The following is a 14,674-nucleotide window of genomic DNA, read 5'->3' as shown; positions in this document are numbered from 1 at the left end:
GGATAAGACTCTTGTGGTACAATAGTGGATAATTGCTATCAGGTCTGACTGTGAAAGTTGTAGTAAAGGTAGATGTTTTGTAACAAAAAGGTCTGACTGTGAAGGTTGTAAAGGTAGATGTTTTGTAACAAAAACAGGGAAGTGGTTGATTTTGCAGTCCAGGAGCAGAGGTCCCTGGAACCATCAAGGGAGAGGAGCAGAGTGCAGGACCTTACCATGAGAAGCAGTGACACCACAGATGGAGGCAGAAATGATGACATGGAGAGGTGGAGGGGCTGGGGACTCTAGACCCAGAGAGGGAGAGGGGCTGTGTGCTGACGACCAAGCGGGCAGGCTTTCAGGGTTATTTAATGATGCATGGAGAAGACTATATTCATTGCAATGAAATGAAATACAATAGGATGAATGTAAAGTTAATGTTCTCCCATGTAAATTATCACATAATTTACAATTAAAAAAAAAAATAGACTGACTCAAGGAAATAAAAAAAGAAACACAGATTACTTCTATCCATTTGTCTTTACAGTTCAAATGTGGGATGCAAATAGCCTTTTGCCAAGGTTTCATCAGGTAGCAATTTCAAGAACTTTTGTTTTGAGGATCTGAATATATTAAACCAGTGTATTTAAATGTTTGGGGAAATATAAATGCATCTCCACTTAAATATTTACAAAACAGAAACTCAATCCCATTTAAAAGTTTATGAAATACAAATACATATTTACAACAGTTAAAATATTTCTTCTTAACTCTACTTCAGTCAAGAGAATTACTCAGGCCTTAAGATGCAGATGGGAACTAAATTTCATTCAACCCATTGAAATCTGACTTTCAAATTCCCTCATCACATTTCAGAAACGACTCCTCCACAGATTTTTTTTTTTCCACTTTAAGCCTTTTTTCAATAAACCAGCAGCTCCCCTGACTAAAAATGTTTTAGCTCATCTACTAATTTTAATGAGAAAAAAAGATTTAAAAAAAAATATACATATATCTAGTGTAGCCAGGCCCTCCTTGTACACACACAAAACCAACCAACCCCACTGCCATGAAGTGTATTCAGACTAACAGCAACTTTATACAACAGAGTACAATTGTCGCGTATGGTTTCCATTAACCTTTACGAAGACTACTGTCACAACTTTCTTCCTTGCACTAAACCCATTATCACTGAGTAAATTCCATCTCAAAGTAACCCTATAGGACAGAATAAAATTAATCTATAGAGCTTCCCAAAGGAGCTCTGGTAGCTTAGTGGTTACGAATTTTAGGTTGCTAACCTGAAGGTCAGCAGTTCGAAACTACCAGCTGTTCAGCGAGAGAAAGATGAGGCTTTCTACTCCAATAAAGATTTATAGCCTCGGAAATCCTGTGCAAGGTCACTATGAGTTGAAACCAACTCCACGGTACTTAAGAAGAACAACAATATAGAACTTCCAAGACTAAATCTTTATGGGAGCAGACAGTCGTATCTTTCTCCCACAGAAAGGCTGGTAAATTTGAACTATCCATCTTGCGGTTAGTAGGCTAGTGCACAACTCATAGTGCCATCAGGGCTCCTTTCACTTGCACTAGAGTTAGAATTACACATAGCAGTACAGATTTCAGCCTGATTTAGACTTCAACAAAGTGAAAGACTAGTGCCATGGGTTCAACTTCTGGCTCAAATCCTACATTTCCACCTATCTTTCCTTCCACATTAACTCTATTTTAAATATTTAGGCAACCCAGATGTAAACAACTGGGGCAGACTGCAAACAGGATTACAATTCTCACATCTTAATACTCATTTCTCTTTATTCTCCTAAATCTTTCCTAATCCCAAAGACTGAGGTTGTCAAAGACTTCATTTTGCTTGGATTTACAATCAACACTCATGGAAGCAGCAGTCAAGAAATCAAGTAACATATTACATTAAACAAATCTGCTTTGGAAAAACCTCTTTGAAATGCTGTGGAGTAGTGAACTCTCTAATGCCTCTTCTAGCCACCGTTTGTAATTCCCACCAAACAAGATTTCTGCCTTCCTGGGTCTGTGTAAGAGACGGTAGGAGAAGATACTGACAGAATGACACAATTCAGCTGTGGATATTAGCAGACTTCACTGTAATCATATAAAATTTAAATTCTAGCATGGGTATAAAATGAACTATCTCAAAATCAGAAGAGGGGAATCTAAGTACTATAAAAGAAGAGCAAGGATTGGAGCACCTGAGATCCCTGCACACTAACACTGAACCTCCTCGACCCAGGCACAGAAAGTGGTTGGTGCATAGATTTTAATGACAGTTTTATTAACTGGTCTTCCTTGTTGTTAAGTACTACTGATTTGGTTCCGACTCATAGTGACTCCGTATAGTTTTCCAAGGCTGTAAAACTTTGTGAGAATTGTGAGACAGCTGGGAGACCTCATCTGTCTCACATGGAGTGGCTGGTGGGCTCAACCGCCAACCTTGTAGTTTGCAGTCCAGAGCTTATATCACCTGTCTTCCTTGTAGGCATATGGATATTATCCTAGCACAGAAAGCATTGTTGGTCAAGCTGTTGTTGTTGTTGTTAAGTGCCACCAAGTCTGTTCTGACTCATGGCTATCCTGTATAGGGTTCCTAAGGAGTGGCTAGTGAGCTTGAAGTACAAATCAACTTTGCAGTGCAGTGCATTGCATTAGCCCACAGCACGATACAGAACCCTGTACTTCAAGAAAGGTCTTGAAATGTTCTTTTTGACTATGAATGCAATGCCACTCCTCTTCAACTTGTTTTTCCCAGCATAGTAAACCATGATTGTCTGATTCAAAATAGCCAATACCAGTCCATTTCAGTTCACTTATGCATATGACATCAATCTTTATTTCAATTCATTTCATTTCGACAACTTCTAATTTTCCTGGATTCATATTTTATACATTCTATGTTCTGATTATTAGTGAAGTACCATGGGCTGCCAAAAGAACAAATAAATCCATGTTGGAAGAAGTACAGCCAGAGTGCTCTTTGGAAGCCAGGATGGCCAGATTTCATTTCTCATACTTCAGACATATTGTCAGTAGGGACCACTCATTGGCAAAGGATATCTTATTTGGTAAAGTGGAAGGTCAGAAAAAATGGGAGACTCCCAGCAGGATGGATTAGCACAGTGGCAGCAGCAATGGCTCAGGTGTAGCAATGATTGTGAGATTGGCCAGGACCTGGCAATGTTTTGTTCTGTTGTGCATAGGGGTCGCAATAAGTTGGTACCAACTCAATGGCACCTAATAATGGTAACAAGATGTCTACTCATCTGCTTTGTATTTGGGGCAAGATCAGGGACATAGGATGGAAGGCATAAGATTTCCCAGTGACATTCTCATAGGACAGCCCTTGCTACATTTATGAATAAGCAGGTCTGTTGTCGGAATGGAAGAAAATTACTTGGTACAACTTTTCTGCCCTTTTTGTCATCATGCAGTTTTCTATTTTCTTAAAACTTCTTACTTATAAGCCCCTGTGATTGTCCCTAAGAAAATCTACCAAGACTACCTAGTTACTCAAAAAACAGTTGCCATAATCTTCTCAGCTGAACTCTCTGCCTTGAATTTAATTGGCAAAGCAGATCCACTGAGAAAACACTGTTTTGACTGGACTCTTTTTTGAAGGCACCCTAATGACACTTCTTGTTGTTCAGTGCCATTGAGGCGATACCAACTCATAGCGACCTGTATAGGGTTTCCGAGGAGAGGCTGGTGAGCTTGAATCGCCAATCTTGAGGTTCAAAGAGACGTTGCAGTCCAGCGTGATGACAGACAGGAATATTAATCAAAGAACTTTTACATATAACCATCCACTGATTGCAGACATGTCTGAACACATTTCGTTTGGAATAAACCCATTCAAGTGTGAACTAGAATCCTAGTAATAATACTTTTTGACTTACCATTGTGTATCACACAGATTTATGAGATGTGACACAAACAGACATATGCATAGTCATGTTCATCGCAGCATTACTCACAATAGCAAATGATAGAAACCTAAGTACTCATCACTGGATGAATGGGTAAACAAACTACTGTACATAACACACAACTGAATACTACACAACACTGAAAGAAACATTCAATCTGTAAAATATACTTGATGGATTTACCTGGAGGACATTGTTATTGTTAAGTGCCGTTGAGTTGGTTCAGATTCAAAGTGACCCTGTATCAGGTTTCCAAGGAGTGGCTGGTGATTTTGAACCACCAACCTTGCAGTTCAAACCAACCTTGCAGTCCAGTGCTTTATCCAACAGTGCCACACCAGGACTCCTGGAGGGCATTTATTGTTGTTGTTGTTGCTGTTAAGTGCCATTAAGTCAGTTCCAACTCACAGGAGCCTCGTATATGGTTTCCAAAAAGTGACACGTGAGTCTGAACCACCAATCTTGTAGTTCAAACTAACCTTGGAGTCCACTGCTTTATACTACAGCGTCATACCAAGACTCCTGGAGGACATTAGGCTAAGTGAAATTTGTCAATCACAAAAGGACAATACCGTATGAGACTACTATTACAGAGTTATGGTGTTGGAGGAGAATATTGAAAGTGCTATGGGCTGCCAAATGGCACACTTTTCTAGCAAACAGTATTTGTATATAATTCATAAATATAGTTAACAGTAGGTGTTTTCAAGTTTCTCTCATTTTAAAGCTCCATAGTGGACAACTTTGTCCCTGTCTTCTATGTGGTCAATTACATTTTTTATCCTATTTGTAGCAGCAGAGAAAGTGCGCTATTAAAACTGTCCATTTAGTTCAAAACCTCTTCAAGGTGTTGGACTCATGATAAAAACAGATCTTGGGGCCACAAAAATGTACGAGAGAGGAAAGGGAGGCTGGTGTGCAGGATGTTAGGAACAATGGGCTGTAAAGACAGGCTCCTTTTTCTGGTTGTTGTTGTTGGGTGCCATCGAGTCGGTGCTGACTCACAGAGTGAAGTGCAAATTGAGGGAGAGGGACCCTGACCAGGTTACCTCCTTGACTTCTGAATGGGTGGTACCATCATGGGTGCTCCTTCTCATGCCTTGTAGGTTTGATTTAAATAAATGAATCTTCCATTGATGGACTGAATGATAAAAGATGATGTTTGATCTGGTAAACTTAATCAGAATTCAGTAGATCAAAGATTTAATTCAGTGATGTAACCCTGTAATATCAAGCTGGAGAACTGACTCTCAAACCCAGGAAGCACCTCCAAGGGGCTCTTTAAAACTGGATGTATCCTGAGTTCTCATCTGAGGCTGAAGACCCCCGCGGGTCTGAGCTGGAAGCAAGGGTGTTTGTAAGGACTGGCAGACCAGTCATTTCTGCATTTAAAGACAGTGAGATACTTTTTGGGGCAGCATGTCATCTGCTATTGTGACCATATCAGCAGTGGAACTATAGGTTAATAATGCACTGGACTTCAAGGTCGATTTGAGCTGCAAAGTTGGCAGTTCAAGCTTACCAGCCACTCCTCAGAAACCATTTACAGGATCGCTACGGGTCGGAACCAACTCAACAGCACTAAGCAACAACCACCACAAGCATGATCATGTGAAGGATAGTTATTGTGATATGTGAGTCTTAACATTTATGTTTATTTACACTGTTGATTATCAGTGTCATAAGTTCTTTGTGGTGGCCCTTCAGCACATCAAAGACACACAGAAAAGGACAGGAACCCTCCCTATTACCCTCTCTACACCCTAGAGACCACTTAAGGTCCAGCTTCATAGTTGTCTCTTAAGTACATCCTAATTTAGCTTGCATCATATTTTTCTATATTGGTCTTGCAAAGAGTTCCACCACCATCAACTTGTTGCCTCTTTCTCCATTTCCTTGTATCTTTAAGGTAGTGCTACTATAGATCGGAAGGAGCTCTGGTAGCATAGTGGTTATGAATCGGGCTGCGAACCACAAGGTCAGTAGTTTGAAACTACCAGCTGTTCCACGGGAGAAAGATGAGGCTTTCTGCTCCTATAAAGATTTACAGCCTTGGAAACCCTGTACAGGGTCACTATGGGTCAGAATCGACTCAACGGCACTTAACAACAACAAAAACTATAGATCAGAGTCCTGGTGTGGTGCTGTGGGTTAATGCCCCAGACTGTAAAGCCATTTGAACTACAAGGTCAGTGGTTCAAGTTCACCAGCTGCTCCTCAGAAACCCTCTACAAGGTTGCTATGGGTGGGAACTCGACTTGACAGCACTCAACAACAACAACAACATGGGCTGCCAAAAGAACCAACAGATCTGTGTTGGAAGAAGTACAGCCACAGTGCTCCTTGGAGGCCAGGATAGACAAACTTTGTCTCTCATACTTCGGACATATTGTCAGGAGGGACCAGTCGCTGGAGAAGGATATCATGTTTGGTAAGTTGGAGGGTCAGAGAAAAAGAGGAAGACTCCCAGTGAGATGGATTGGCAAAGTGGCAGCATCAATGGGCAACAATTGTGAGGTTGGCCCAGGATCAGGTAGTGTTTCATTCTGTTGTGTATAGGGTCGCTATGGTACTGACTCAATGGTACATAACAGCAACAACTATTATAGTCAAGAAAAGATTTTCACACTAACAAATGTTGTGCCGTAGAATCTATTTCTACTCATAGCAACTGTGTACAGTTAGTTATTTCTAAGGAGTGGCTGGTGGGTTTGATTTAATGAACTTGACCTACACCTATGGATGCAATGTCTCAAAAGAGGAAACAAACCTTGTAGTTAGCATTCCAGTGATTATCCAATAGTGTCTCACCAGGACTCTAAAAACATTAAGGTGGGTAAATCACTAACTTGAGGGTTGTTGTTAAGTGTTGCCAAGACGGTTCTGACTCATAGCAACTATGTATAGGTGGGTTTGAACTGCTGACCTGGTGGTTCGCAGTCCAGTGGTGATCCGACAGTGCCATACTAAAGGGTTGTTGTTGTTGTTAAGTGCTGACAAATCAGTTCTAACTCATAGCAACCCTGTACAGTTTCCAAGGCACAGCTGGTGGGTTTGAACTGCTAGCTTTGCGGTTCCCAGTCCTGTGCCGATCCTACAGCACCACACTAGGAGTCGCATAGTACATGCTTAATGTAATGTTGTGTCACCTCCCCCAGCTGAGAGACAGGTCACTGATCAAAGGTCATGCATTCCAAGAACAAAGACAGGAGCGACAAACAGACAGAAATTATAAAAGTTCTTGCAGATACAGGGGACAAACTCCAATAAAAAGCTGGGTAACAAGGTCCTGGTTACACTCATACATCTATCATACCCAGGAAGAGAAGACAAAAAAAGGGGGGGTGGGGAGGGGGGCTCTACCTTTTGCTTTAACACATACCTGATGATGAAGCTGGAGTCCTATTAAAAGTGTCTCCATTTGCCCCAGATGAATACCTATCCTGTAACAAAAAGAAACATTAATTTTTTACTTGGAATAATAATATATCATCTATTTCACAAATATTAAGAAAATTATAACTGGAGTTTGTTCAGAACAAAACAATGATAGAATGTAGGATATTACAAAGAAACATAATATCCTTTACTAAATATTCCAAAATATTGTCACTTTATCATTGTATGTATATAATATTCATCTATCACTTTAAACAGTGAAGCAAACTAGTTATGGAAAAATCTAATGAGCCACCTGTTTTTATGAATAGTTTTAGTGAAACATAACTATGCTCATTCATTTAGATATTTTTTTTACAGATGTGTTAACGCTATAACAGCAAATAAGATTTAGTTGTGAGAGAAACCTTGTAACTTATGAAGTCTAAATTATTTACTCCTTGACCCTTTATAGAAAGTTTTCAAGACCATGACTTAAATGTTTGGTCATTTAAATAACTCATAAATGTGGGAGGATAGAAAAAAAAGTAGAAAAATTCCATGATAGTTTAATTCCATTTTTCTGCAAACTTTTTGAAGCCTCCTCCTAAATAGCTGTTGTTGTTGTGTGTCATCGAATAAATTTTAATAGTGACCCAACCCATAAGAGTTTCAAGGCTATAATTTTTATAGGAGCAGACTGTTATATCTCTCATGGAGTTACTGGTGGATTTGAACCACGAACCTTTCAGGGAGCAGCCAAGTATACTTTACCACTATGTATCTATCCCCAACCTACTGCCACCTAGTCAATTCCAACTCATAGCAACATTTAGGAGAGAGTAAACCTGTTCCTTTTGGGTTTCTAAGACTATAAATCTTTTTTTTTTTTTTATGTTTTATTGTGAATTATGTGATAGTTTACATGGGAGAACGTTAGTTTCACATTCATTCTATCGTACATCATTTCATTGCCACGGTTACAATCCCTCCATGCATCATCAACCAACCAAAGGGTATACCTGCAAGCTTGCCCTGCCCCCCCCACCTCCCCCCGGTTGTCAACACACAGCCCCTCTCCCTCTCTGGATCTCAAGTCCCCAGCTGCTCCATCTCTCCACGTCATTGTCTCTGCCTCCACCTCAGGCATCACTGCTTCTCTGGGTAGGGTCCCGCTCTCCGCTCTTCTCCATTGATGGTCCTAGAGACCTCCGTTCCTAGACCAAAAAGCTAATCACTCCCCTCCCTGCTATGAAACATCTACCTTTACATTTCCAACCCTCACAATCAGTCCTGATAACAATTATTCATTATTGTAGCACAAGAGACCTATCTGCGTTTCATTTCATCAGCCCTGCCTACACAGATTGGACACTACTCAGTGGAGAGTCTACCTTCCTCCACGCCCTCTGGATCTAGGTTCCCTCTTGAAAGCTTGTAAGCCAGTCACTTCTTGCCTTTGAAGTCCCCCCACCCCATTTTGGGTAGCCAATGTCCAAGTTGCCCATCCCTGTCTACTCTGTGTGTGGAGGGGGTGGGAATGATTCTTGATGTAAGGATTTGTTTCCTCTTTTGAGATATTGTATCCATAGGTGTAGGTCAAATTCATTAAATTGTATCAGATTACTCTTTTTTTCCTCTTCCTTCTTTTTCTGGTTGAGCTCTGATCATCCAGTCATTGAAGCCAGGTCAAGTGGGTATTATCTGCAAGTGTGGGTGTTCTTGTGCTTATGCCCTCTCTTCTTATCAGCTGGAAGCTTCACTTTCCACTCTAGTCCTCTGTGGCTACGTCACTGACTCTGGGCCCAAGAGTCCCCAGGGCTTGCCACACTGCTGGCCAACCAGGTCTTCACCCGGGTTCACAGAAGTCTACTGAACATTGTAGGGCTTAGCTTGTCGCTTCATTGCTGATTTTCCCTCACTTCCCCTTATCGGTGACGAGCGTGGTCACCAATCAGAGCGTGTATTCCCATTGAGTCTTATTCTTGGAAGGGGGTTTGCACTGAGGGGACCCGACCACTTGCCTTGATGTTTCCTGGGCAAGCAACTTGTTTGTTCTTGTAGTAACAGTCAGTCTGCCTCTATTGTTTTGTATTTTTCCTGTAGGTCTTTCTTTCAAGAAGTATCTTCTGTTCTTCTAGCCACTCCAGGCTGGTTTGTTCCTCCTTTCAAGTGGAAATTTCCCATCTCTGGAGATCTGGATGTGGTTCAGGCTTCCACTTATAAATCTGTACAGGAGCAGATGTCTGCCAATGCATAGCTTGCAGAATTCAGTATTTTACAGTATGCTCAATACTGCACAAAATATACCACAGAACACAACCAACTTGACAACACTTAAGAACAATAGTTTTTCTGTGTAACAAAAAAGGGGCGTTTATCTTACATTCCAGAAACAGAGAACTCTAGGACCATCAAGGGGGAAGAGCATAAGCAGAACATGGGATCCTAACCAGAGAAAACAGTGACACCAGAGACTGAGGCAGAGTGATGGCATGGAGAGCTGAGGACTCTATAGCCTTAGGGAAATAGAAAGGCTGTGTGCTGGCGGGCAGGAGTCTGGCTTGCAAAATGTGCCCTTTTGGTTGTTTAAACGATTATATATTCGTGCATGTTTTTGTGTACAACAAATAAACAAAGAGGGAGTAGAGGCAAATACTGTTAACCGATGGTGCAAGGAGGGGATTGTAATCATTACAATGAGAAAAAATACGATTGGTTGAATGCAAAACCGATGTTCTGCCATGTAAACTATCACTCAATTCACAGTAAAAGGTTTGTTAAAAACAAAACAAAACGTATGGAGCACAGTTCTCCTAGGACACACATGGAGTCACCATGAGTCAGAATCAACTCAAGGGAAACTGGTTTCACTGGTAACATACATTTTACCATCACTAATAAAAGTCTCATGAATTAAAAAAGAACAACAGTTTCTACAAAAATTTATCTTTAAAATTTCTACTGTATTTATATGTTGTTGTTGTTATGTGCCGTGGAGTCGGTTCCGACTCATAGCAACCCTGTACAACGTTTCCGAGGCTGTAAATCTTTCTCCCGCAAAACAGCTGGTAGTTTCAAACTGCTGACCTAGTGGCTCACAGCCCGATTCGATAAGGTGAAACAAAGCAATGTATTCACATCTTTAACAAGAATGCACTCTAACAAAGAAAATTAACTTAAGTATTGCAAAAACCATATGGGAGTCATGTCTGACTTCCCCTGGCTTCACAAGAGGAAAGGAGAAATCAAAAGCAAATCAGCTCAAGGTCGATTCCTATGAAGTGGAAGTCAGACATGCTTCCACCCTAAAACCTTCTTTACTCTATTCTGACATTAATCATTTCTCCCACACCACTCTCTGCTTAGTATCTGGGGGCAATAATCCACTGCAGTGGCCACACAGAACTCATAACAATACTCACGATTATGGGGGTTTACTAGGGAAGTGAACAGGGTACATACAATTCAGGATCAAAACCAACTCAGGACACAGCAGTTCTCCAGTCAGGAAGACTCTTGTCTGCCATACTGCAGGCATGTGTCACTCTTGGCTTTGGCCTCTCAGATATGTTACAAAGTTCTTTTAGCCAGTCTGTGACTGCCCAAAGGACACATTCTGCAAGCCAGTCTCCTTCCTATAAGTATTCAGCTTTACTCAGGCTATAGGCCTAAAGCCCGAAGCTGCTCTATCTCTCCATGCTACCACCTCTGCTGTCACCTCTGCCACTGCTATTTCTCTAGGTAGGGATCTCACACGTCACTCATGCTCTTCCTTCATGATGGTCCTGGGATCTTCTGTCTCTGCTTCTGAGATGGCTCCTTTTAAACCTAGCTGGAGGGAAAATGAAGCAGTCCCAGCCTTAGAATCGTCTATACCCTTATTTGCATGGGATCAGCACTAGACTGGGAACTATAAGGGTGGCAGTTCAAACCCACCAGCTGCTCCTCGGAAACTCTATACAGGGTTCCTATGAGTTGGAACTAACTTGACAGCACTTAACAACAACAACCCAATCACTTGGTGAGCACTAAGAAGATTTTGGATTAGAGAAGCCACATCAAGTAAATCTAAGGTACCACACACACATCCTGCCAATGCATAAAAACCCAATAAAGTAAAGCTTTCTGAGCTATACTGTCAAAATGGAGTGCTGGTATAGTGCTGTGGGTTAATGCGCTAGACTGGAAAGTCAATTTGAACCACAAGGTTGGCAGTTCAAGCTTACCAGCCACTCCTGAGAAACCCTATACAGGCTCACTGTTAGTTTGAACCAACTTGACAGCACTGAACAATGTAAGACTATCCATGATTAATTTCAATCAAAATTGCCACAGGATTAGGTGCATATTGCCTTTGAAGCTCCCAAATATTGACTGTTCCTTTTTTACCTACTTTAGTTTTAAGGAGCTCTGGTGGCGTAGTGGTTACGAATCAGGCTGCTAACCTCAGGGTCAGCAGTTCGAAACTACCAGCTGTTCTGCGGGAGAAAGGGGAGGTTTTCTGCTCCCATAAAGATTGATAGCCTCTGAAACCCGGTACAAGGGTGTCACTATGAGTCAGAACCAACTCCATGGCACACAACTACAACAACATTCACTATTAATGCACATGTATTACTTTTGTAGTAGTAGAGCAATCACTGGAGACCTGGCATGGCACTGTGGGTTAATGCGCTGGACTGCAAGACTGGCTTGAACCACAAGGTTGGCAGTTCAAGCTCACTAGTTTTTCCTTGGGAACCCTATGCAGGGTCACTGGGAGTCTGAACCAACTTGACAGCACTTAACAACAACAACATTAACAATCATCAGGATGAGAAAATTCAAGTAAGATTTTTTAAAAGCCAATAGTTTAATGTTAAATTAATTCTGGAACCTTCCAACACTTTTTGGACTCTCTCTGGATGAATGACAAGTTTAGGGGTTTTTTTTCTCCCCTAACTTCTGATTCCAAAGTTATCCTTTTTTTTTTTTTAATCTATATCATTAATCCACTCCTTTCAAGAACCCTGGATACATAGTGAATTAAATACTGGGCTACTAAGCTACTAAGTGCAAAGCTGGCAGTTCAAACCCACCAGCCACTTCAAAGAATAAAGATGAGGCTGTCTATTCCCACAAAGATGTATAGTCTTGGAAATTCTGTCCTCTAGGGTCATTATGAAGTGGAATCAACTCAATGACAGTGGGTAGGTTAATCCATTCCTTTATTTTCTTTCATGTGGTTTCCTCTACTTAGGACAAAACCTTCAAAATAGACCTTTTTGCATATGATAATCAGAATTCAATAATTTAATTATGAAAGCTTATCTAAAACTTATGATACTTCAATCCACTGATTATTAGCACAGCTGCAATAAGATTAAGTACCAAAGCCTGAGGTAGCGTACACAAAGTTAAGTATCTCCATCTCCATATAATACTTAATTTCTAACATTTCTTTCATATAAAGTACTAAATGAATTTTAAAACCACTTTCATAAAGCTCGAGAGTCATCAAACATTATTCTCATTTATCATTAAGAGCAGAAAGACAATAAGCCAGTACTGTCAAGTCCATTTTGACTCATGGAAATCTTGTCTGTGTCAGAGGAGAACTATATTCCATAGGGTTTTCAATGGCTGATAATCAGTAACTAGAGTGCCAAGCCTTTCTTCTGAGACACCTATGGGTGGACTCAAATCTCTAATCCTTTGGTTAGCAGCCTAGCACATTACCCATTAGCACTAACCAGGAGCTCCAAAAACGCTGTACTATTGTTACCATTAAGTGTTGTTGAGTTGATTCTGACTCATAGTGACCACGTATAGGGTTTCCAAGGAGTGGCTTGTAGGTTTGAACCACCAATCTTGTGATTAGCAGTCCACTGCTTATCCTACAGAGCCACACAAGAAGTCCCCAGAAACACTGTAACATGAAATGCCTTGGGCTTTGGGCAATTGCTATGGCAAAAAGTTCCAATTCATGACTACCAAAGGCATTAAAACAACAACAGTGACCCAACTTAATCTAAAACCCTAAGGACTTTTTTTTTTTTTCCTTTGTTCCTAAGGAGCTTTGGAACAGTGGTTATGAGTCGGCTGCTAACCTTAAGGTCAGCAGTTTAAAACTACCACCCGTTCTGCCGGAGAAAGATGAGGCTTTCTGCTCCCGTAAAGATTTACAGGCTCAGAAACCCTATGCAGGGTCACTGTGGATTGGAACCAACTCCATGGCACACCACAACCATCACCGGCCAAAGTACTTTTGAGCAGATAGAAAAAAAGGTTGGTTTTATAAGTGTAATAAAGCTGTTTAAAAAAAATTATATTCTTTTACATCAAAAAATGAAAAAATTACTATTGGAAAATTCTCACAATGTGAATTCCTCATATACACCGAGCTTACAAATTCCAAAGCAAGTTTTGAAACAAGTCATCCAAAAAAAAAATTTTTTTTTCAGTAAGATTTCATCATAAATTTAACCTTAAAAATGTTTTTAACCTTTTTCCCTATCTTCAAAAATCAAAACTTTATTTTTCCCACTAGCTACTATACCTTTTCTCTGTTCTTTTTGTAAAAACAAGTTTCTACTGTGAACTGATAGTTTACATAGAAGAACATCAGTTTTGCACTCAGCCTATCATATTTTGTTTCTTTGTAATGTTTACAATCCCCTACAACACCTCCCCCCAACCCCCGCCCCACGCATCATCATTCAACAGAATTTGCTTCTATTCCATCTAGTTTTTTTGCTGTTGTTGTTTTATGTACACAAAAGCACGCAGGAATATATATAATAGTTAAACAAAGGGAACATTCTATAAGCCAGCCTCCTGGCCACCAGCACACAGCCTTTCTCTACTGGAGTTCTCAGCTGCTCCAACTCTCCATGCTATCACCTCTACTCCATCCCTGTTGTTGCTGCTTCTCTGGTTAGGTCCCACATTCCACTCATGCTCTTCTCTCTTGATGGTCCTAGGGTCCTCTGTTCCTGGCATGTAAGATTAACTACTCGCCCCTTTTTGTTTCACTACTTCTATCTTTACAGTTCTGAAAATCGCAATTAGTCATAACAATTACTCACTATTAAAATGAATCCTATCACCATCTCCTTTCACCACACCCATCTAGACAAGAGGAAAACCATTCAGTGGGGATTCTACCTTCCCTCCCTCACTCTGAAACTAAAATCTAAAAACTAAAATCTCTCTTTAAAACTCGTAAGCCAGCCACTTAGTGTTTTATAGCCACCCCTCCCCCAAGAACTAGGTTGTGTTCTTTCACCACACTTATTCAGCCTGTATGCTGAGCAAATAATATGAGAAGCTGGGTTCTATGAAGAAAAATATGGCATCAGGATTGGAGGAAA

The 14,674-nt window shown here is 40.7% G+C and overlaps 1 protein-coding gene across 3 annotated transcripts in view; it reads right to left on the bottom strand.

Annotated features, from left to right (window-relative positions):
* DDX4 (DEAD (Asp-Glu-Ala-Asp) box polypeptide 4) overlaps positions 1–14,674 on the bottom strand; it is a 154,438-nt gene that overhangs the window by 134,888 nt on the left and 4,876 nt on the right. For all 3 annotated transcript variants that reach the window (XM_006874647.1, XM_006874649.1, XM_006874648.1), the window contains exon 2: positions 7,324–7,384. In XM_006874647.1, the coding sequence (XP_006874709.1) occupies positions 7,324–7,384 (61 nt within the window). The remainder of the gene's footprint in view (positions 1–7,323; positions 7,385–14,674) is intronic.

This window comes from Chrysochloris asiatica, unplaced genomic scaffold (genome assembly GCF_000296735.1).
Source record: "Chrysochloris asiatica unplaced genomic scaffold, ChrAsi1.0 scaffold00291, whole genome shotgun sequence".
In the NCBI taxonomy this organism is placed as follows: Eukaryota; Metazoa; Chordata; class Mammalia; order Afrosoricida; family Chrysochloridae; genus Chrysochloris; species Chrysochloris asiatica.
Note: the sequence above shows the minus strand (reverse complement) of the source record. Positions and strands in the feature narration are given on the sequence as shown.